The sequence below is a fragment of the Dipodomys spectabilis genome, unplaced genomic scaffold, assembly GCF_019054845.1.
Source record: "Dipodomys spectabilis isolate Male_0828 unplaced genomic scaffold, ASM1905484v1 ptg000032l, whole genome shotgun sequence".
NCBI lineage: Eukaryota > Metazoa > Chordata > Mammalia > Rodentia > Heteromyidae > Dipodomys > Dipodomys spectabilis.
In genome coordinates, this window is record NW_024870709.1 from 22,959,711 (window position 1) to 22,980,517 (window position 20,807).

At 33.6% G+C, this 20,807-nt stretch overlaps 1 protein-coding gene and 1 pseudogene across 1 annotated transcript; both read left to right on the plus strand.

The window, feature by feature from the left end:
• Positions 1-6,979: 6,979 nt before the first annotated feature.
• On the plus strand, positions 6,980-7,927 carry LOC122105507 (olfactory receptor 5K1-like). Its single transcript, XM_042676749.1, has one exon. The coding sequence runs from the start codon at positions 6,980-6,982 to the stop codon at positions 7,925-7,927; it is 948 nt and encodes a 315-aa protein (XP_042532683.1).
• Positions 7,928-13,466: 5,539 nt separating this feature from the next.
• LOC122105509 lies at positions 13,467-14,404 on the plus strand (annotated as a pseudogene).
• Positions 14,405-20,807: the final 6,403 nt, after the last annotated feature.

The following is a 20,807-nucleotide window of genomic DNA, read 5'->3' on the forward strand; positions in this document are numbered from 1 at the left end:
ATTGACTATAAATTGAGGACTAGTGAAAGAGGAACTTGTGAGCAGAGGATGGGAGGGCAATTATGACTAAGTGTTTTATATATGTATATGAGAAGAACATAATGAAGGTTAATATTGTTTTTAAAAGGGAATAGGGAATAAAAAGAATAGTGTGTTATATCAGCGTATGTTCTATGTGTGGGGTGGGGATATCACGATGAAAACTCCTTATAAAATTAATACATACAGGGAAAGTGGCTCAGTGGTAGAGTGCATGTCTTGCATGCACGAGGCCCTAGGTTCAATCCTTCAGCACCACATAAGCAGAAAAAGCCTGAAGTAGAACTGTGGCTCAAGTAGTAAACCTTGAGCAGAAGAGCTGAGGGACAGTGTCCAGGCCCAGAGTTCAAGCCCTATGACTGACAAAAAAAAATGTTATACAAATAAAGGAGAAAAAAAGAAAAAATGATGAAGAAATCATGAAAAGCTTCTATTAGGAGAACAAATATATGCATTATGGATATTACAGAAAAGAAAAAGGAAGCTTTTTTAATAAAGTAAAACTTTTAATTTTTAGAATAGATAAATATATTTGTATAACAACTGGCAATTGTGCAAAATTCAAATGACCTAAGATAAAATCAACAATAAAGAAAAGATCCTCACTGGGCAATATTATGCTCAACAGGACCAAAGTTAACAGATACAATGATAAATGTTAAAAACTGCAATACACACTCAGGCACAAATCAGCTAACCACTAATGTGGTTACAGGTGATTTTTCAACAAAAGTTGTACCCCCAAGAGAACAGAATGGTATATCCGAAGTTCTGAAAGAAAAACATATTCACCCAAATAACCTATCATTCTGAAATGAAGGAGAAACATTCTTTTCCAGAAAATTGACAGAATGCTTAATCACAAGACTGATCTTTAAAAACAAATTCAAGAAAATCCTACACTAGATGAAAGAAAAATAAAATGCATTTATGAAGATATGAAAATATAAGATCCAGTTGTAAATCAGACATAAAGTTTGAAAGAAAAAGAATCAAATTAACCAACTTTAAAAAATTAAACAAGGGTTAACAGGAGAGAGAAAGAAAAAAATGGAAAGCAAAATAGAAAAATAACAAAATGAGAGAAGTAAGAATTTTTAATGGTGATGCTGGTAATTGAACTCATGACTTCAAATATTCTGCATAATCACTCTAACATTGAGGTATATTCCCACCTTTCAGATATAAGTATATACCTATCAATAATAATATCAATGAAGATTAATGGGTCAAACACATCAACTGAAATATTTAGATGGGTTGATTTAGTAAAATTAATTCCAAAGTAATACATTCAACAGTATGCTACCTAATAGAAAATTATTTTCATGAAAAATGATATTCTTTATCAATCATTGTACATTGCAAAAAGAGAAGGCAAAGGAATGGATGAAATATTCTATGGAAATGAAAAAGAGTGAGCACAGTCTCTAGGCTCAGATACAATAAACTTTAATTCAAAAATAAGTAATCAAGGTCACTTTATAAGGAAAAAGTTCAAATTTACCTAGAGTAATGTAATTTGTAAAAGGAAGATGAAAGTTTAAAATGTTGGAAATGGTACATTCCCTGATTTAATTAGATACATTCTGTATGTGCATCAAAATATTTCAAGGTGCCTATAAATAAGTAAAATTACTACTTGATAGTTAAAAATAAAGTATAAAACAGAAGTACTTAGAAAATAAATACATCTTAGAACTGATGAATCATGTTGCCAGTTTATATTTCAAAAATAAAAAGCTATATATTTTTATTCTTTTTGAAGCTTACATTATCTTAGCTATCACCAATATATCAGTAAGCAAAATTTCATAAATACAATGAAATTTTCATACTATTATTTTTTTAGAGTGCTGCATATAAATACAATTTAATTTTTTTTTTCATGTTTACCTAATTGTCAGGAAAATTTAGGTTAAATGTTTTCAAAGTAATTTTATGTATGTTTTTGATAGCTCTAACTCACCTTCCAATTTCCTTTTTGAATACTAAGTTTTTTTCGTAAACTGTATTAATTGCATTCTATCTAGTGAGGGGTCAAAAAGGTAACAGCAAACAATGCGTTTGCTGTTAATTTAATGAAAATGATGAAGAAAATTAAGGAGAAGGAGTAAAGAAAAGGAAGAGGGGGAAAAGGAGAAAGAGGAGGAAGAAGGAGGAGGAAGAGCAGGAGGAGGAGGAGGAGGAGGAGGAAATAATAATAGCTTATGCAAATTAACCAAATGGGCCCCAAACAAACTTTAGTAAAATTACATTATCCTCCCTATCTCAAGTCATCTTAATTAATTTCATGTGGTTTTTATTTTTAGGACATCTCCACAGAAATACATTGATGTCATTACAGTGAATTCCCTTTAGTATTTGACGAACAATTTAACTTTGCAGAGAAAGAGACATGATTTCCAACACTGACCAGTGGGTCATCTCTGAGATTTTCACTCTCTTCATCGCAAATGTGTTGAGTAGCAAGGTGCATGTACACATTAAAAGTCTGATGCCTTCACCATAAAGCAAGCAATTTACTGACAAAACCTCTTCTCTGTGAAACAAAGGTAAGAAATTTGTTAGTTTTAACTATCACTATTACTTACTTTTTGAAATCATTTATTTTTTAGAATATTCTAAATTTAAACTCCTTTAACATAAACTTAGCTCTGCTAAAAATAAAGTGGCATGCGATTCTAGCATGAGATACAATACTGAAATTCATCTTCTTTTTCTGAATAATATAAAAAATTTAATATATGCATGTATGTATGTATCTATGTGTATATGTATTTGGCATAGCTGGGATTTGAATTCACAGCCTCACACTTGAGCCATGTCTCCAATTCTCTGTTTTTCTGGTTATTTTGTAAATGATGTCTAGGAAACTGTTCTTCCGAGGTTGTGTTTTTATCATCATCCTCCAGATCTCAGTTTTCTTCGTAGTTAGGATTAAAATTATGAATCATTGGCACTCAGTTCATGATTTTAATTTTTTGATAACATTTTTCCATTGTCTTCCTTTGGTCATTTAACTATGGAAATAAAATCCATTTGATAGTATTATTCAATTCATATCTAACAATAAGTTACTTAAGATGAAACAACCTATTCTATTAAGAATTCTATCAGGATGTAAATGGTTTACTCCTTTTTTCATAGATAGATAGATAGATAGATATAAATATAAATCTATAGATATATATATGGAGAGAGAGAGAGAGAGAGAGAGAGAGAGAGAGAGAGAGAGAGAGAGAATTGTGAGGATTGAACTTTGGGCCAGTGCGCTGTCCCTTCGCTCATTAGTTCAAGGCAAGTGCTTTACCACTTGAGCCATAGTGCCACTTCTGGTTTTCTGGTGGTTTATTGGAGATAAGAGTGTCACGAACTTTCCTGCCCAGGCTGACTTTGACCCGTGATCCTCAGATCTCAGCCTCCTGAGAAGCAAGGATTACAGGCATGAGATACTGGTGCCCAGCTATCTTTTATTTATTTTTTTTGGCTTTGTTTTCACAATTCTTTTTTTTTTATTGTCAGGGTGATATACAGAGGGGTTATGATTGCATGAGGAAGGTAATAATTACATTTCTTACAAACTTCTTACCCCTCCTCTCATTTTTCTCCTCTTTCCCTCCCCACCAACCCCCTCCCACGTTGTACAGATCACTTCCAACATATTGTCTTGTGTATATCACTGCTGCATTTAGTTCTCCCCTTGTCCTTTGTCTGTGGCTCAAGTGGTAGAGAGCAGAAGAGCTCAGGGACAGTGCCCAGACCCAGAGTTCAAGCCTCACAACCAACAAGAACAAAACAAAAAGCAAAAACAAAACAAACCTTTTTATTTTTTATACATTAACAAAGATCAGCCTGTTAGCTACTTGACTAAATGGCATAATGCAGATTATCGTTGTGTGTGTGTGTGTGTGTGTGTGTCCCAGTCCCAGGGCTTGAACCCAGAGCCTTGGCATCTTTAGCCAAGGCTAGCATTCTATCACTGGAACCACAGCTTCTCCTCCAACTTTTTTGGCAGTTAATTAGAAATAAGAGTCTCAAGTGCTTTCCTGCCTGGGATGGTTTCAAATCTCAGCCTCGCAAGCAGCTAGGATGATAGATATGAGCCACTGCAGATTATCTTATACAATTTTCATTTTTTAAACAATAGAAAAGCAGAAAAAAATAGTATAGGTAAAAGAAAGTATAATCTCTTAGGGTGATTATATTGAAATTTTCCCTTATAAACTTCTCCAAAGTTAATTGTCAAAAAGTTTAGATTCAACCAAGTCACTAAAGAGCATTAGCTGAAAAGAGAAAACAAAGTCCCTGATCCCTGGTCAATAAGGAGATGGAGGATTGGAATGCTTTACATCTTCTCCCCACAATGTGTCGTCATTGTTTGTGTATGGGATATGCCTACTGGTCTGGAGCATGTACAGGATGGATGCTAGGCCTACTACAGAACTGCTCTGTCACTGCTAGGCCTACTACAGAACTGCTCTGTCACTGAGCCATGCGCCCACGGGCTTCATCACTGCAGCTTGCAGAATGATCTCTCAGAATTATCCAAAAACAAACCTGAAGACATTTATAAGAAAATGATTTCTACATATTTAACAATAAACTAGTGCAAATTTAATCAAAGAAAATTACAATGTTGACTTTTGGTTCCTTTTCTAAAAAAAAAAAAAATCTTAGAATTGTCCTGAACTTAGAAGATACAATCCATAAACCAGAAAATGGAATTGGTATGTGTTAGAACATAACTTTATTACAGAGTATTGTGCCTGTCTATGCCCCTACAAAGAGGAAGTGATGCATTTGTTAGAAAGAAAGAAAGGAAAAACAGAAAGGAAGGAAGAAAGCAAACAAGGAAGGAAGGAAGGAAGGAAGAGAAAATGAGAAAGAAAGAAAGTGAGAAAGAAAGAGTGAAAGAGAGAAAGAGAGAGGAAGAAAGAAAGAGAAAGAAAAAAGAAAGAAAGAAAGAGAGAGAGAGGAAGAAAGAGAGAGAGAAAGAGAAAGAGAGCAGAAGAAAGAAAAAGAAAGAGAAAGAAAGAAAGAAAGAAAGAAAGAAAGAAAGAAAGAAAGAAAGAAAGAAAGAAAGAAAGAAAGAAAGAAAGAAAGAAAGAAAGAAAGAAAGAAAGAAAAGAAAGAAAACCAGGCTGGCAGCCAGTGGCTCACATCTATAATCCTAGCTACTCAAGAGGGTGAGGTCTGAGGATCGGAATTCAAAACAAGCCTGCAGGAAAACCCATGAAACCTTTGTTTCCAATAAACTACCAAAAAGCCAGAAATGGAGCTGTGACTGAATTGGTAGTACACCAATCTTGAGCAAAAAAAAAGCTCAGGGACAATTCCCAGGTCCTGAGCCCAAACCCAAGAAACAGAACCCCCCTCTAGAGAGAGAGAGAGAGAGAGAGAGAGAGAGAGAGAGAGAGAGAGAGAGAGAGAGAGAGTGAGAGTGAGATTGAGAATTGTAACATGGACTGATTCAGTACTTATAAAAATGGGGTCAAGTGCAGAAATAGAGCAGAGGGAAAATATATGAGCATTTATTTCTCTAGCTTTCCAAAGTAATTATCTTTAAAGATGAATAATAGCCCTTACAGTTTCTTTTAACTTTATTATTCTTTCAATACTTATTTAACATGTGTCTAAAAGATTTTTTCTCTTTTTAAAGTTTATTTTTATTGTTATTATAAAGGTGATATACAGAGGGATTACAGTTGCATAAATCGGATAGAGTACATTTCTTTTTCAACAATGTCACTTCTTCCCTCTTTCCCAGTTTTTCCCTTCTTTCCCCACACACAAGTTATATAGTTCATTCTCAACATAGTGTCTAGTGAGTAGCAGTGCTGCATTTCTTTACCCTTTATCCCTCCATTTCTGTGGCTTCCCTTATCCTCCCAAAGACAGATAAACAAGACAAAAAGCAAACAATACAAAAACAGCAACAAAGAAAGAAACCTCTGTTTCCATTTAGTGGAGTTTATTTCAATGGATATTATGTTATGTGGTCAGATGCACATAGGCATTGTGCCTTTGTGTTTCTCTCCTAAGAGTATCCTCCTTTGTGGAAGTGGAGGTATGGCTCAAGTGGTAGAGTGCCAGCCTTGAGCAGAAAAAGGCAAGCAAGTGTGGGATGCCCTGGGTTCAAGTCCCGGTACTGGCACACACATGCACATACCCCTCCAAAACAAGCAAACAGACAAACAGTATCCTCCTTTGTTCTCAGTGTGTGATTGCCTAGAGTCCTGTATAATTTACCATGTCCCTCTGTCCCCACACATTTTAGATGTAGCTTCTGCAGATGCAAAATGTTTTCTTAGAGAATATATAAAAATGGTAAACTCTGTAAAAAAAGATAATAATTATGTCTAGAAAAGTTGAAAATAACTTTGTCTTAGAGAATCTTTTTAAAAATGACAGTGTAATTATTTGGGAAAAGCAAACCAATTTTGTTTTCCTATATTTTTATATTGTACTTTCACAAGGATATAAAAGTGCACTTTTGGGGGCAGGGAAGGTAGCTCAGTGGTAGAGCGCTTGCCTTGCATGTATGAGTCCCTGGGTTCGATTCCTCAGCACCATATAAGCAGAAAAAGGCAGAAGTGGCACTGTGGTTCAAGTGGTAGAGAGCTAGCCTTGAGCTGAGGAGCTGAGGGACAGCGTTCAGGCCCCGCAACCAACAACAACAAAAACAAAAAATACCTTTTTGCTCTTTAAGCATCTTCTCAGGAATTTTCAAAGGTACCTTTGTGAAATTTAACTGTCACACTTGGAAACCATTGATACACTAAGACAACAAGTATTCAAGAAATATACACCAGAGGATGTTGGGGGAGGGGACAAGCAAAAAAAAAAAAACTTCTCTGTCATAAAAAGGAAATTGAGTAAAAGATATCCTTCAATTAGATTTTATGTCTTCCTAACTCCTGTCTTCACAAACTAGGTCATGATGTCGCCAGAGAGAAACTACACCTCAACAACTGAGTTCATCCTCATAGGATTCACAGATCAGCCACACCTGAAGACCCTGCTGTTCATCGTGTTCTTTGTCATCTATCTGGTCACCATGGTGGGGAATCTTGGATTGGTGGCATTGATTTACATGGAACGTCGTCTTCACACACCAATGTACATCTTTCTGGGAAACCTGGCTCTCATGGATTCCTGCTGCTCCTGTGCCATTACTCCAAAGATGTTGGAGGACTTGATTTCAAAGGAAAGAAGGATCTCTCTCTATGAATGCATGGCTCAGTTTTATTTTCTTTGTCTTGCTGAAACTGTAGACTGCTTTCTTCTGGCAGCAATGGCCTATGACCGCTACGTGGCCATTTGCAGCCCACTGCAGTACCACACCAGGATGTCCAAGAAACTCTGCACTCTCATGACCACGGGAGCCTACATAATTGGAAACCTGCATTCCATCGTTCACGTAGGGTTATTGTTTAGATTAACATTTTGTGGGTTAAATCAAATCAATCACTTTTTTTGTGATGTCCTTCCCTTATACAGACTCTCCTGTGTTGATCCTTATATTAATGACTTGATGATACTTATCTTGGCAGGTTTAATTCAAATCTTTACTTTGACAGTAGTCCTAATATCATATTTCTATATTCTTTTCACTATATTCACAATGCAATCCAAGGGAGGGAGAAGCAAAGCCTTATCTACCTGCTCATCCCACTTCCTCTCTGTGTCAATGTTCTATGGCTCTCTGCTCTTTGTGTATGTTCAGCCAAATTCAGTTAATGAAGGGGATAAAGACATAGCTGTTGCTGTTTTTTATACTCTAATAATTCCTCTGTTAAATCCTTTCATTTATAGTCTTAGAAATAAAGAAGTAACCAATGTTATAAGAAGAATAACAAACAATAAAAGATTTTTGACATTCTGAAATAAGTATGATAGTTCTTGGAAAAGTGATTTTAATTCACAAATACTTTTGCCTAAATGACATATAAGGACAAAGTAGAAAATTCTACTATTCAAATAGTAACTTACTAAAGCACGATAATATTTTAGTTTAATTCTACAAGAAGAGATTTTGGTCAAATACACTTTAAAAGACACACAGGAGTAAAGAAATTTTTCTGAGTTACAATTTTTGAAATAGTCATAAAATCCAAGGAATAAGAGTTTGTATATATAGAGGTAGCTGATTAAATTCTTAACATTGTAATGCAATCTTAAAGTCTCAGACACATTAGAAATTTTCAGATATTAATCTGAATTGTTAAAAAACAATATCCATGGTAAGTAAAGTGTATGCTCCAATTAGATTTCCATCTTGACTTTAGTCTAGGAAATGAATATATATATATATATATATATATATATATATACCATTAAAGTTCATGGGGTTTGGATATGAAATTGCCTATTTTCATGTGGCCATCAAAATAAAAATCAGCTTTAGCACTTAAACAAGTTTACAGATGAGCAAACAACACAGAAAATAATGAGTAGAATGAATTCTCCCTCCTCATCATATAATCAATAGATCTCAACATTTATGTTTACTTCAGAAAAGTATTATGTTTGCATCTAGTAAATGGTAACTGCTACATTCTTATCTCTTAATACTTCTTGTATTTGTGATCCTTTATGTTCTAATGCCCATACATTAATTTAATTTCAAATAACTTTTCAGTTGTACATGTTATGATTTTTCAATATTATTAAGAAATTACACACTTTATCATCTCTGCAAACCTACTTAAAATTTACAATTCACCAACAAAAAATAAAGATGGTGCTCTCTAACTGAACTCGGGACACTAAATAAATGATGGCCATAAATATGATATCATACAATGTTTGGTAAAAGCATGGAAATTCATGATGAAGTAGAAGAGACAGACACAGGGTAGAGATTCAAGAGAAACATGGATCAATTACATTTTACCTGACATTAATTTCAAAATTTGGAGAAGCCAGAAAATCATGTAGTTGATAAAATTAATTTTAAGCAAGATTAAAAACTGTCATACAGTTGATGACCTCAAGACAATCTAGAAATAACTATTCCAACAAACATTTCAAAGAGCGAAGGCATTTCCATAGATAATCGTGGTAGCATTATAATTATTGCCAAGAAATTTGACACCATCTAATACGTACTTCATGTATTTGAGTGTATGTCCCTGCCAATACAAAGCCATGAAGTTAAGGCTCTTTGAAGCTCAGCTTTCTTGCCATGGCTGGTGTTTTACCACTGCAATCCAACTGCATTTGGAACTGGATCCTCATTGACTTTTCTCCCTGATCTGGCTTCAAACTCCAGCCTCCTGAGTAGCTAGGATTACAGGTATAAGCCAATAATTCCCTGCTTCTCTGTTGTTTTGTTTGATATTTTGCTCTTTTAAATTTTATTTTACTGTAAAGATGCTGTACAGAGGGGTCACAGTTACATGATAAGGCAATGAGTCCATTTCTTGTAGAGCACTGTTAGCTCCTCCTTTGTTGTTCTCTCACTATCCCTTCCCTCCTCCATCTCCCTCATTCCTCCCCCCACCCCAAAGTTGTATAGTTCATTTCCAGTATAGTCTCTTGTGGGTATTATTGTTGCAATAGGTCATCTTGTGTCCGTGTTTCAGCATTTTGTTATTCCCCTTCTCCTCCCCAAATTAGACAAATATATATACAAGATGCAGGGTATCAAATACAATCACAGCTGAGGAAATAGCATATGAGGAAGAACATACAAAGGAAACAAAAAAAATCACGTTGTACATTAAAAACAACAACAACAATAGGCTTGGAAGGTGGCTCAGTGGTAGAGTGTTTGCCTTGCATGCATGAGGCCTTGGGTTCGATTCCTTGGCACCACATAAGCAGAAAAAGCTGGAAGTGGTGTTATGGCACAAGTGGTAGAGTGTTAGCCTTGAGCTGAAGAGCTGAGCTGAAGGATAGCGCCCATGCCCAGAGTTCAGGCCTACAACCACCAAAAAAAAAAAGGAAGGAAGGAAGGAAGGAAGGAAGACTAACCTCTTGTGTCCATATCTTGGGGTTCATTTCACTTAGCATCATCTTATACTTAGTATCTTATCTTATAGCTTTTGAGCTTTTCTGCTTGTCTTGTAAGATTATCCTAGACATATACTAGTTATGGCAAATAAGGAAAACCAAGGGACCTATATTTCTTTGGGTCTGGCTTACTTCACTTAATATAATTTTTTCAAGTCTTTCCATTTCCTAACAAATGGGGTGGTGTTATTCTTTCTGATGGAGGCATAGAATTCATATATATAGATATATATAGATATAGATATATACATTGCACTATTCCAATTTATATATATATATATATAATGAATATATATATATATATATATATTCATTGACTGAAGGGCTTGTTCAACCACTCAGAAAAGCAATATGGATGGAGGTACCTCAAAACACTACACATAGAGCTCCCCTATGACCCAGCAATCCCACTTCTGGGTATTTTTCCCTTTTAAAATTAAATTCTCCATCATTTTGTTCATTCTTTTAACAAATTGGATCCTAGTGGGTATTTTTTTTAACCAGAAATATGCATTGTCAATGTTTTTTCATAGCCCATGTATTATCTTCCTAAGAAGAGAAAACCTCTGAATTGGTTTTTACAGATGTTTTCCATTTTAGTGTATCAAGCTTATCAATTCTTTCTTTAATACATTGTATTTTTCTTTAATATATTGTTTTCTATAATATATTATTATGAAAGCATGAATAAAACTTATGAGCATACAGTTGAACTATTACCTTTAAAAATTAAGGTAATCTTGTCTAAGCATAACAGTCCAGAGAAAAATGCCAGTAATATACAGTACAGACAAAATAAATCACATTTTGACTAAGTATTTTGTACATAGAAATGAACTGAATTCACATAATGAAGAAAATAAGGAAACTGACTGAACCTAACATACCTGTACTTCTCTCTACAAGTATTAGTAGTTTAAATAAGCTACATTAACTCTACTTGATCCAGTAAACTGTCAAACTATCCTGAGATTTTATATATTTTATATATTTATATATTTATATTTTTATGTATAGAATATGAGGAAACAGAAAAAAACAATAATAATGCTAATACTAATAATAGCAATAATACTAAATAGGTCTAGGCACTGGTGGCTCATGCCCATAATCCTAACTTCTAACATGGGTAGGATTAGAGGATCATATTTCAAGGCTATCCAAAGCAGGAAAGCTCATGAGACTCTTATCTCCAATTAACCATAAAAATAAAATAAAAACCAGAAGTGGAGTTGTGATTCTAGTAGAATGATTGGCAAAAAAAAAAAAGATTTGAGGATAATGTTCAGTCCCTGACTTAAAGCCCCAAAACCAACACAAACAATAGACAGATAGATAAGATGGGAGACAGGTAGGTAGATAGGAGTTGTATCAGTAGCAGCTGTTGAGGACAAATCAACATAATGACTTCAACCAAACTCATTATCACAGGGTAGCTTTAATCCATGTAGTTTGAATTATTCAGGAATGCATATCTCCATAGACATACACTAATGTCAGTGCAGGCAATTCCCTGAAGGATTTGATTGAACACTCTACCATGTAAGCGACGTGATTACTAACACTGACCTATGGATCAGTGAGATTTTCATTTCTATAATCCCAAGTGCATTAAGATGCAAGTTACGTATATATACATATATATATGTATATAACAAACTTCTGACACCATCATCACAGTGCAAATAAGAAACTCTATTCTCATGAAACCTAGGTAAGAAATGTCCTTTAATGTTTCCTTTCGTTATTTGGCATTTTTCAACATTCCTAAATTATTACCCTTTCTTTTTTCTTAACTCTTCTCAAAATTGAGTATCATGTGTTTCTAAGATGAGATACAATAATACAGTTCATCTGATTTTCTGAATTAAATATAAAATTTCAAATTGTACAAGTAAAATATAAAAATGGATGTTAAATAATTCAGGCACATGCATTAAAAGTAATTTTGCTTTAGCTAGTGCAATTTGTGGTTTATATTTAACATTTTATGCAAAAATATATTACTTTCTTCCTTTTGATCTTTTAATTATGGAAATTTAAACCATAGAATGTATGTGATCAGATTGCTAAGTAAATATACAGCAATAGATCACCTAGTTAATACTATGAAACATTATAAAGTAAAGTAAAATGCAAATTTAAAATTCTACTAGGATATAAATGTTTTTCTCTTTTTGTCAAGTGTTAAAAAAATCAAATAAAAGCCAGCCTGCTTTTATTAGTTTTTTTTTACTTTTAGATATAATAAGGATTATCTTCTACATATTTCATAGGAAATAGAAAAAGGTACACAGAATAATCAAGATATATTTTTAAATTATAAAATTTCTTAAGATGATTGCGTTACATTTTCCCCTAAAATCTCTCCCAATATTACTAATTAAAATTTGCAGTATGAAACATGTCTGTAAGGAATATTAATTAAATAAACAAAGGTCACCCATTTCTGGTCAATAGTGGAATATAGGATTAGAATGATTTCTGTCTTCTCTCTGAAGCATGCTTTACTGTTATCATTGTGTGTGTGTGTGTGTGTGTGTGTGAGAGAGAGAGAGAGAGAGAGAGAGAGAGAGAGAGAGAGAGAGAGAAAGAGAGAGAGAGATTTTAAGGGCATTTTGCTTGCTACATAAGTATTTATCACTGAGCTACATGATCATCTCCCCTTTAGTATTTTACAGGTCCTATCTCAGAAATAGGTAAAAACAAGACATTACTAGGGTAGGTCAAGGGGAGGGAGTAGATGAAAGGAGAAAGGAAGGGTAGGGAAATGCAGTCAAGGTATTTAAGGTATATTTGTAAAAATGGAACTAAAAAAATTAAAAGGTGGGTAGGGGGATGGGAGTAAGGAAGTCAGTAACTGATAATAATCTGATAATAATCTAAGGTCACTTGATTTCATTAAACAAGTATCTTTATAATTAGTAGATTACTAATATATTCATTTTAGCATATATATAATTTAGTATGTATTGTTTATGTTAACAAGTTTTAGCATACTTCCTAAAAATGCTCCATTGTTTGAATATATAGAAGTAGTCCTCTAGGAAAATAAGATACATAATTCTAGAAAACTGGACTTAAATTTGTCCTAAAAATCTTTTTAAATCTTTTTAAAACTGACAATGAAATAATTTGAGAAGAGTGAGCCTCTTATCCTTAAATATATAAAAATGCAACGTTTCTACTTTAAGCATTCACCCTGGAATAACTATAAATTTTAACAGTGACAGAGTTAATTGGTAATGACACTAAAAGAAGAAATGTCAAGGAAGTACGGAAAGCTATATTCTATAGAAGGCAGGAGATGCTTAAAAAAGAAAATTCTGAGCTGTTATAAAAACATTTTTAAATGTTTTTATATCTTAAATAAAATCCTATGTCTCTTGAATCTTATCTCACAGAGGATGACTGGGGACAACAATTCCTCCACAACTGAATTCATTCTCATCGGATTCACAGATCAGCCACACCTGAAGACCCTGCTGTTCATCGTGTTCTTTGCCATCTATCTGGTCACCATGGTGGGGAATCTTGGATTGGTGGCCTTGATTTACATGGAACGCCGTCTTCACACACCAATGTACATCTTTCTGGGAAACCTGGCTCTCATGGATTCCTGCTGCTCCTGTGCCATCACTCCAAAGATGTTGGAGAATTTCTTTTCTGCAGACAAAAGGATTTCCTTTCTTGAATGTATGGCACAGTTTTATTTTCTTTGTTTGGCTGAAACTGCAGACTGCTTTCTTCTGGCAGCAATGGCCTATGACCGCTATGTGGCCATTTGCAGCCCACTGCAGTATCACACCAAAATGTCCAAGAAACTTTCATTCAGATGACCACAGGAACCTACATTATTGCAAATCTGCATTCTATTGTTCAAGTAGGATTACTGTTTGGGTTAACTTTCTGTGGGTCTAATCAAATCAATCACTTTTTTTGTGATAATCTTCCCTTATACAAACTCTCCTGTGTTGATCCTTACATTAACAATTTGATTAGACTTCTTTTGGCAGGGTTAATTCAAATCGTTACTATTACAGTACTCATAGTATCATATTTCTGTATTCTTTTCACTATATTCACAATGAAATCCAAGGGGGGAAGAAGCAAAGCCTTATCTACCTGCTCCTCCCACTTCCTCTCTGTGTCAATGTTCTATGGCTCTCTGCTCTTTGTGTATGTTCAGCCACATTCGGTTAATGAAGGAGATAAAGACAAAGCTGGTGCGGTGTTTTATACTCTAATAATTCCTCTGTTAAATCCTTTCATTTATAGTCTTAGAAATAAAGAAGTAATCAATGCTATAAAAAGAATAATGAACAATAGCTTTTTTCTGAAGTAAGTATCGTCACCCTTAAAAAAGTGATTTCAATTTGGAAATACTGTTGCCTAAAGTGACATAGACAGAGAAAGTAGAAAAATTGTAATCAAATACTAACTTATTAAAACATGATGACCTTTGAGACTAATTAGTACTATAAGAAGGGATTTTGCTCAAATATACTTGAAAACGTGGGTAGTAAGACATACCTGCAATAAAGTAAGGAATATTTTTGTAAAAATTTTGAAATATTCATCAAAATCAAAGTTTGTATATATAAGCTTGTGCATACATATTTGTATATATGTGTATGTATATATATAAATAAATAACTGATAAATTTCTCAACATTGAATTGTAATCTTAAAGTCTCAGAAACATTAGAAATGTTTAATACTATGCATGGTAATTGAATTGTATGACCCAACTGGATGTTCATCTTGACTTTACAACATCTGGGAAGAGTTGTTTTAGAAGAAGCATTTATTAAAAAATTATCTCACTATCTGAAAGTTATGGTGATTGAATAGATAATCAGTCTATTTTCACACAGCAGTCTGAATGAAAATCAACCTGTAGGCAGACACATCACTCAAACAAGGGCAAAAATGAGGAAACCACATGCATGCGTGCACACATACACACACACACACACACACACACACACACACACAGACTCAAAATTGCTAGAATGAACCCTCATACCTCATCAAATAATCAAGAGATCTTACTATTTGTGCTTGCTTTGCAAAAGTGTGATATTTGTGACTGATAAATACTAACTGCTACATTTTTTGTCTCTTGCTTATTTCTTAGTTGTTCCTTTATTCTCTAATCTTCATATACTTATTTAAACTTCAAATAACAGTGTTGCCCATTTTTTTACTAATCAAAACTATTGTTTTTACATATTTTATCATTTCTATAAACTTGCTTATAATTTGCTTCATAATTTTCCAAATGAGATTACAGATGGAGCTCCAAACCATAGTTCTAAAAACCATACGGAGAAGTAGGAAACTCATGGGGAAACTCATGGGGAAGTAGGAAAGACACAGGGCAGAGATTCAAAGGACACATGGATTGATTTCATTTTGCCTGGCATTAATTCAAAACTATTTCAAAATTCAGAAAAGTCAGAAAATCACATTATTAGTATACATTAATTTTTAAACAAGATAAAAACTGTCAACAGTTGATGACCTCATGACATTTTATGAATAAATATTGCAATAAATATTCAAAGGGCAAAGAAGTTTCCATGCATAATCAGGATATCATTATTATTGCCAAGATATTTGACATCATCTATTATCTACTTCATGTACAGATTTTTTTCAGTAAAACATAAAATGGGATCTCTACTGCTTTGTTTTTCATCCTATACTCAGTTGACTAATAAAATGATCTGCAAAATGTACAGCTTTCTGAAGACTCAAGATTAGATTCAAAATAAATAGTTATGCAGCTAACAGGTATGATATAACATAATTGGGAAAATATTAGAGTACAGTCACATGTATTCCAAGAACCCACAAACATCACTTCTTCAGTAGGCCTTGCTAAATTTGATAACTTGCTTAGGCATTATTTACCAAATGTTTCCATGAGGAAGATAACTTGATTCCCTGTTAATGAAAATCTAATGCATATGATGATGCAATCGTGTGTTTTCTTTTTTTATTGTAAAGACACTGTACAGAGGGATTACAGTTACATGAGTAAGGTAATTATATTTCCTATGGAGCACTGTTATCCCCTCCTTTGTTTTCCTCCTACCATCCCTTCCTTCCCTACCTCCCAAACTCCTCCCTCCCTCCCCCAAAGTTGTAAAGTTCATTTTCAACACTATGTCTTATACATAACATTGTTACAATGAGTCAACCTGTATCCTTGTTACAGCATTTTATCATTTCCTTTCTCCTTCCCAAACTAGAAAACTGTATATACAAGATGCAGGGCAGCACCAGAGTCAAATAGACTGGAAACAGGGGTTGTGATCTTGTGATGAAGGGAAGTCTGAAGTAGGTGGATCTCCACTCAGACTCATACACAGGTGGGTAGAGAGACCTCTGCCTTGAAACAACTAGGAAAACTACCCGGCTGGAAGTCTGGCTCCCATGTACTATAGGAGCATAGATAGCAAAGGTTCTGAAAACCCTATTTGTTCCCAAATAAATAAGTGTCTTGCTATGATGTCTTTTTCAAGTGAATTTTTGAAAATAAAAAGACTGTTCAGATTTACAGAAATCTACATACACACACACAGACACACAGACACACAAACAGACACATTCCCGCATACTATTGACATCTCATACTACTGCAACACTTTGATTTTAATTAGTGAGTCAAGCTAATACATGATTGTGTACTGGTGTTAAGGCCATTCAGATTTACATAGTATGTTCCTAATTTTCTATTGTTGCAGGATACCCACCAGGAGACCTCATTACAGCTCCTCAGGTTCCTCTTGGTTGTATCACTTTGTCTAGCACTCCTTTTCAAAGTCCTTGCAACTTTTGAGGAATATAGCTTAGGCATTTTGTAGAATACCCTTAAGCTAAGATTTCTCTCATTGATTTCTCATTATTTGACTTCAGCTCTGCATTTCGGAGATTGAAATGACAGAAGTGAATTGCCATTGTTATCACATTGCATCAACTTAAATACTACCATGATTACAGATAACTGTTGATGTTAACCTTGAGCACCTGACTGAGATTGTACACGCTAGTTTCTCTCCTGTAAAGTCACTCCCTGCCTTTTTCCTACTTGTACCCTTTACAATGAAGTCATCATACACCCCACTTAAAGAGTGAGAAGTAATGAATCAAGTCATTGAAGGCAAAATGCTTCAAAAGCCACTTTGAAAATCTGAACAGCAAACATTTTTCCCAGCTTATTTCCATTATTTAAATCAGTATGGACTTCTCAATATTTAGTGTCATCCATTGTATCCAAATATCACCTTATTAACTTTTTGATCAAATCACTCCATGTATTGCAACTGGAATTTTTTTCTTTTGCTTACGATATCCCTGCTCTTTCTTATATTATTATGTATGTGGGTTAATATATTTTGTCTGCTTTGGAGATTTCATAATTTTTTGTTATTTTTGTACTACAAGTTGATACAAGTTCAAATTGTGTATTTGTGCTTTATTCCTAGAGGTCAGACATATCTGTACATAACCCTAGTTAATGTTACCAGTAAAGCAGATGTAAACAGGAGGTTTCTGCCATGTCCTTGCTTCTAGGATATCTAGAACAGTAGACTATGTGTTTTTCTCCTGCTTTACATGTCCTTCTGTGATTTAAATATCATTGGATTTTTACCTACATTTTTCAGTATCCTTTCACTTTTTTATTTGTAGTACACTATTATAAATGACTTTAAGAATCTTTTATTTCTTTGGGCTACTAGTTTCCGTTCAATGTGTGACATTGCTAGTGAGGTGTTCTACAACTGAGCCCATTCCCAAATGAACAACTTTTTTTATGCTTGTCATTTATGTTCTGTGTGTGTGTGTGCTCGTGCATGTGTGTGTGCGCGTGTGTGTGAGTGCAAGTGCCAATACAAAGCCCTGAACTTAGGCCCTTACTATCCTCACCATTGTTGCTTTAATGGTGCTTTTCCACTTGAACTTTGCCTACACTCCAACATTTTGCTGATACTTGGAGGTGGAGCCTTGTACTTTTCTCCAGGTCTGAATTCAATAGTCAGCCTTTTAAGTAGCTAGGATTACAGGTATGAACCAACAACACCTAGTTTGTATATTATTTTTGTAGATATTTATTCAGATATTTTACTCTTTGTAAATTAAATTCTCTATTTTTGTGTTTTGGTCAGTCTTTGCACATATTGAATCCTAGGTATTTTTTTCAAGAAATATGTATTATCAATGTTTTCTAATGCTCCATGTTTTATCTTCCTAAGAAGACAAAGCTTCTGAACTTCAGACATTTTCAGTTTTAGGAAATTGAATTTCAATTGTAACAAACATCAATTTTTATTTATTACATCATTTTTCTTATAAATTATTCTAACATTATTATGATAACACTATAAACTATGGGCATACAGAAGACCACATACATTTAATGGTTAAGGGGATCTGTTGAAAGCATAAAAGACCAGAGAAAATGTCAGTAAAATATAATACAGACAAAAATAAATAACATTTACCTAAGTATTTTGTAGGACATAGAAACAAATTGAACTCACATAATGAAGAAGCTAATAAACCTGAATGAACCTAATATACCCTCAATTTCCTCTACAAATATTAGTATTTTGAATAACCTATATTAACTTCACTTGGTTCGGTGAACTATCAACTACCTTGATATTATTTACTAGCAATTATATAATTTATTCATAGAACATGAAGAAAACTGTAAAAGAAATGATAATAATTGAGCTGTGTGGTGGTAGCCTTATCCTAACTTCTAAGGATCGAAGTTCAAAAACCATCCAGAACAGGAAAGTTCTTGTACTCTTATCTCCAATTAACCACCAGAAAAAAATAAATGAATAAAAATAAAAGTGGAAAAGTGTTCTAGCCTTGAACAAAAAAGCATAGGATAGATGATAGATAGATAGATAGATAGCTAAATAGATAGATGATAGATAGATAGATAGATAGATAGATAGATAGATAGATAGATAGATAGATAGATAGATATTCGTAGTAATAGTTGCAGTAACACAGAGATCAGCAAAATGATCTTTCAACCAACTTTAGTAAAATTAATTTGCTTCATTCTTCCTGTCTCACAAGGCAGCTTTAATTCCATGTGGTTTGAATTATTCAGGAATGCATGTCTCCACAGAAATACATTGATGTCAGTGCAAGCAATTCCCTGATGGATTTGATGGAACACTTTACCATGTCAGGGACATGATTACTAACACTGACCTATGGGTCAGTGAGATTTTTGTTTCTGTAATCCCAAGTGCATTAGACTGCAAGTTATACATATTAAACTTCTGACACCATCATCAGGAAGCAAACAATGAAGTCTCAAAATTTTCTTCTCATGAAATCTAGGTAAGGAATGTACTTTAATTTTTGCAACCAAAAGTTCTCCTTATGTGTGATTTTTCAATATTCCTAAATTATAACACTTTCTTTTCTTCCATAATACTCAAAATTGAGTATTATGTAATTCCAAGATGATATACAATAATATAGTTCATCTGTTTTCCTGAATTATATATAAAATTTCAAAAATTATACAAGAAAATGTAAAAGTGAATGTTAAATAATTCAGGCAGGTGTGTTGAAAATAATTTTAACTTAGCTGGTGAAATTTGTGATTTGTATTTTTATTGCAAAGATGTATTAATTCCTTTTGCCTATGGAAATATAATTCATTTTAACCAAAGCATTTATGTGATCAAATTACTAAACCAATATAAAACAATACATCACCTAGATAATAACATGAAACAACATCTTAAAGCAAAGTTAAATGTAAATTAAAAATTCTATTAGGATTTAAATGTTTTTCTCTTTTTTGTCAAGTGTTAAAACCTCAGAAATAAAAGACAACAAGGTTCCATTACTGTTTAAATCATTTGTTTTAGTTTTAGTAATAATGCAGATTGTCACACACAATTTTTATAGGAAATAGAAAAGGAGCAGAGAATAATGAAGATAAGTTAAAAATACTATAAAATTTCTTAAGATGATTGTATTGAATTTTTTTCTTAAAATCTCCCCAATATTACCAGTTAAAATGTTCAGTTTGAAATTTGTCTCTAAGAATATTAGCTGAATAAAAAAAAAAGGTCATTCATTTCTGACTGATAGCAGAATATAGGATTGGAATGATTTATCTTCTCCCCAAAATATGATCAGTGTGTGTGTGTGTGTGTCTGTGTGTCTGTGTGTGTCTGTGTATGTTTCTGTGTGTGTGTGCTTCAGGGCACTGTGCTTTCTACATAAGTATTCTATCACTGAGCTACATGATCATCTTCCCTCTTAGTGTTTTACAGGTCCCGTCTCAGAAGTATGTGAAACAAATATAAGGTAATACTAGGGTAGGTCAAGGGGAGGGAGTAGATGAAAGGAAAAAGGAAGGATGGGGAAATGAAATCATGGTATTCAACTAACTTCTGAGAAAACAGAACTAGGAGGATTTAGGGGTCAATAGGGTGTTGGAAGAGATGCTATTGTGAGGAAGACAGTGACTGTTAATAATCTAAGGTCACTTGATTATTTTAATTGATTTCATTAACCAAGTAACTTTGATTATAATTAACAGATTACTCATGTATTCATTTTAACATATATAATTTAATACATATTAATATTTATGTTAATAAGTATTTAGCGTGCATCCTAAAAATGCTCCCTTATTTGCAGAATATTTAAAAGTAGTCCTTTAGAAAAAGAAGATACATATTTCTAGAAAA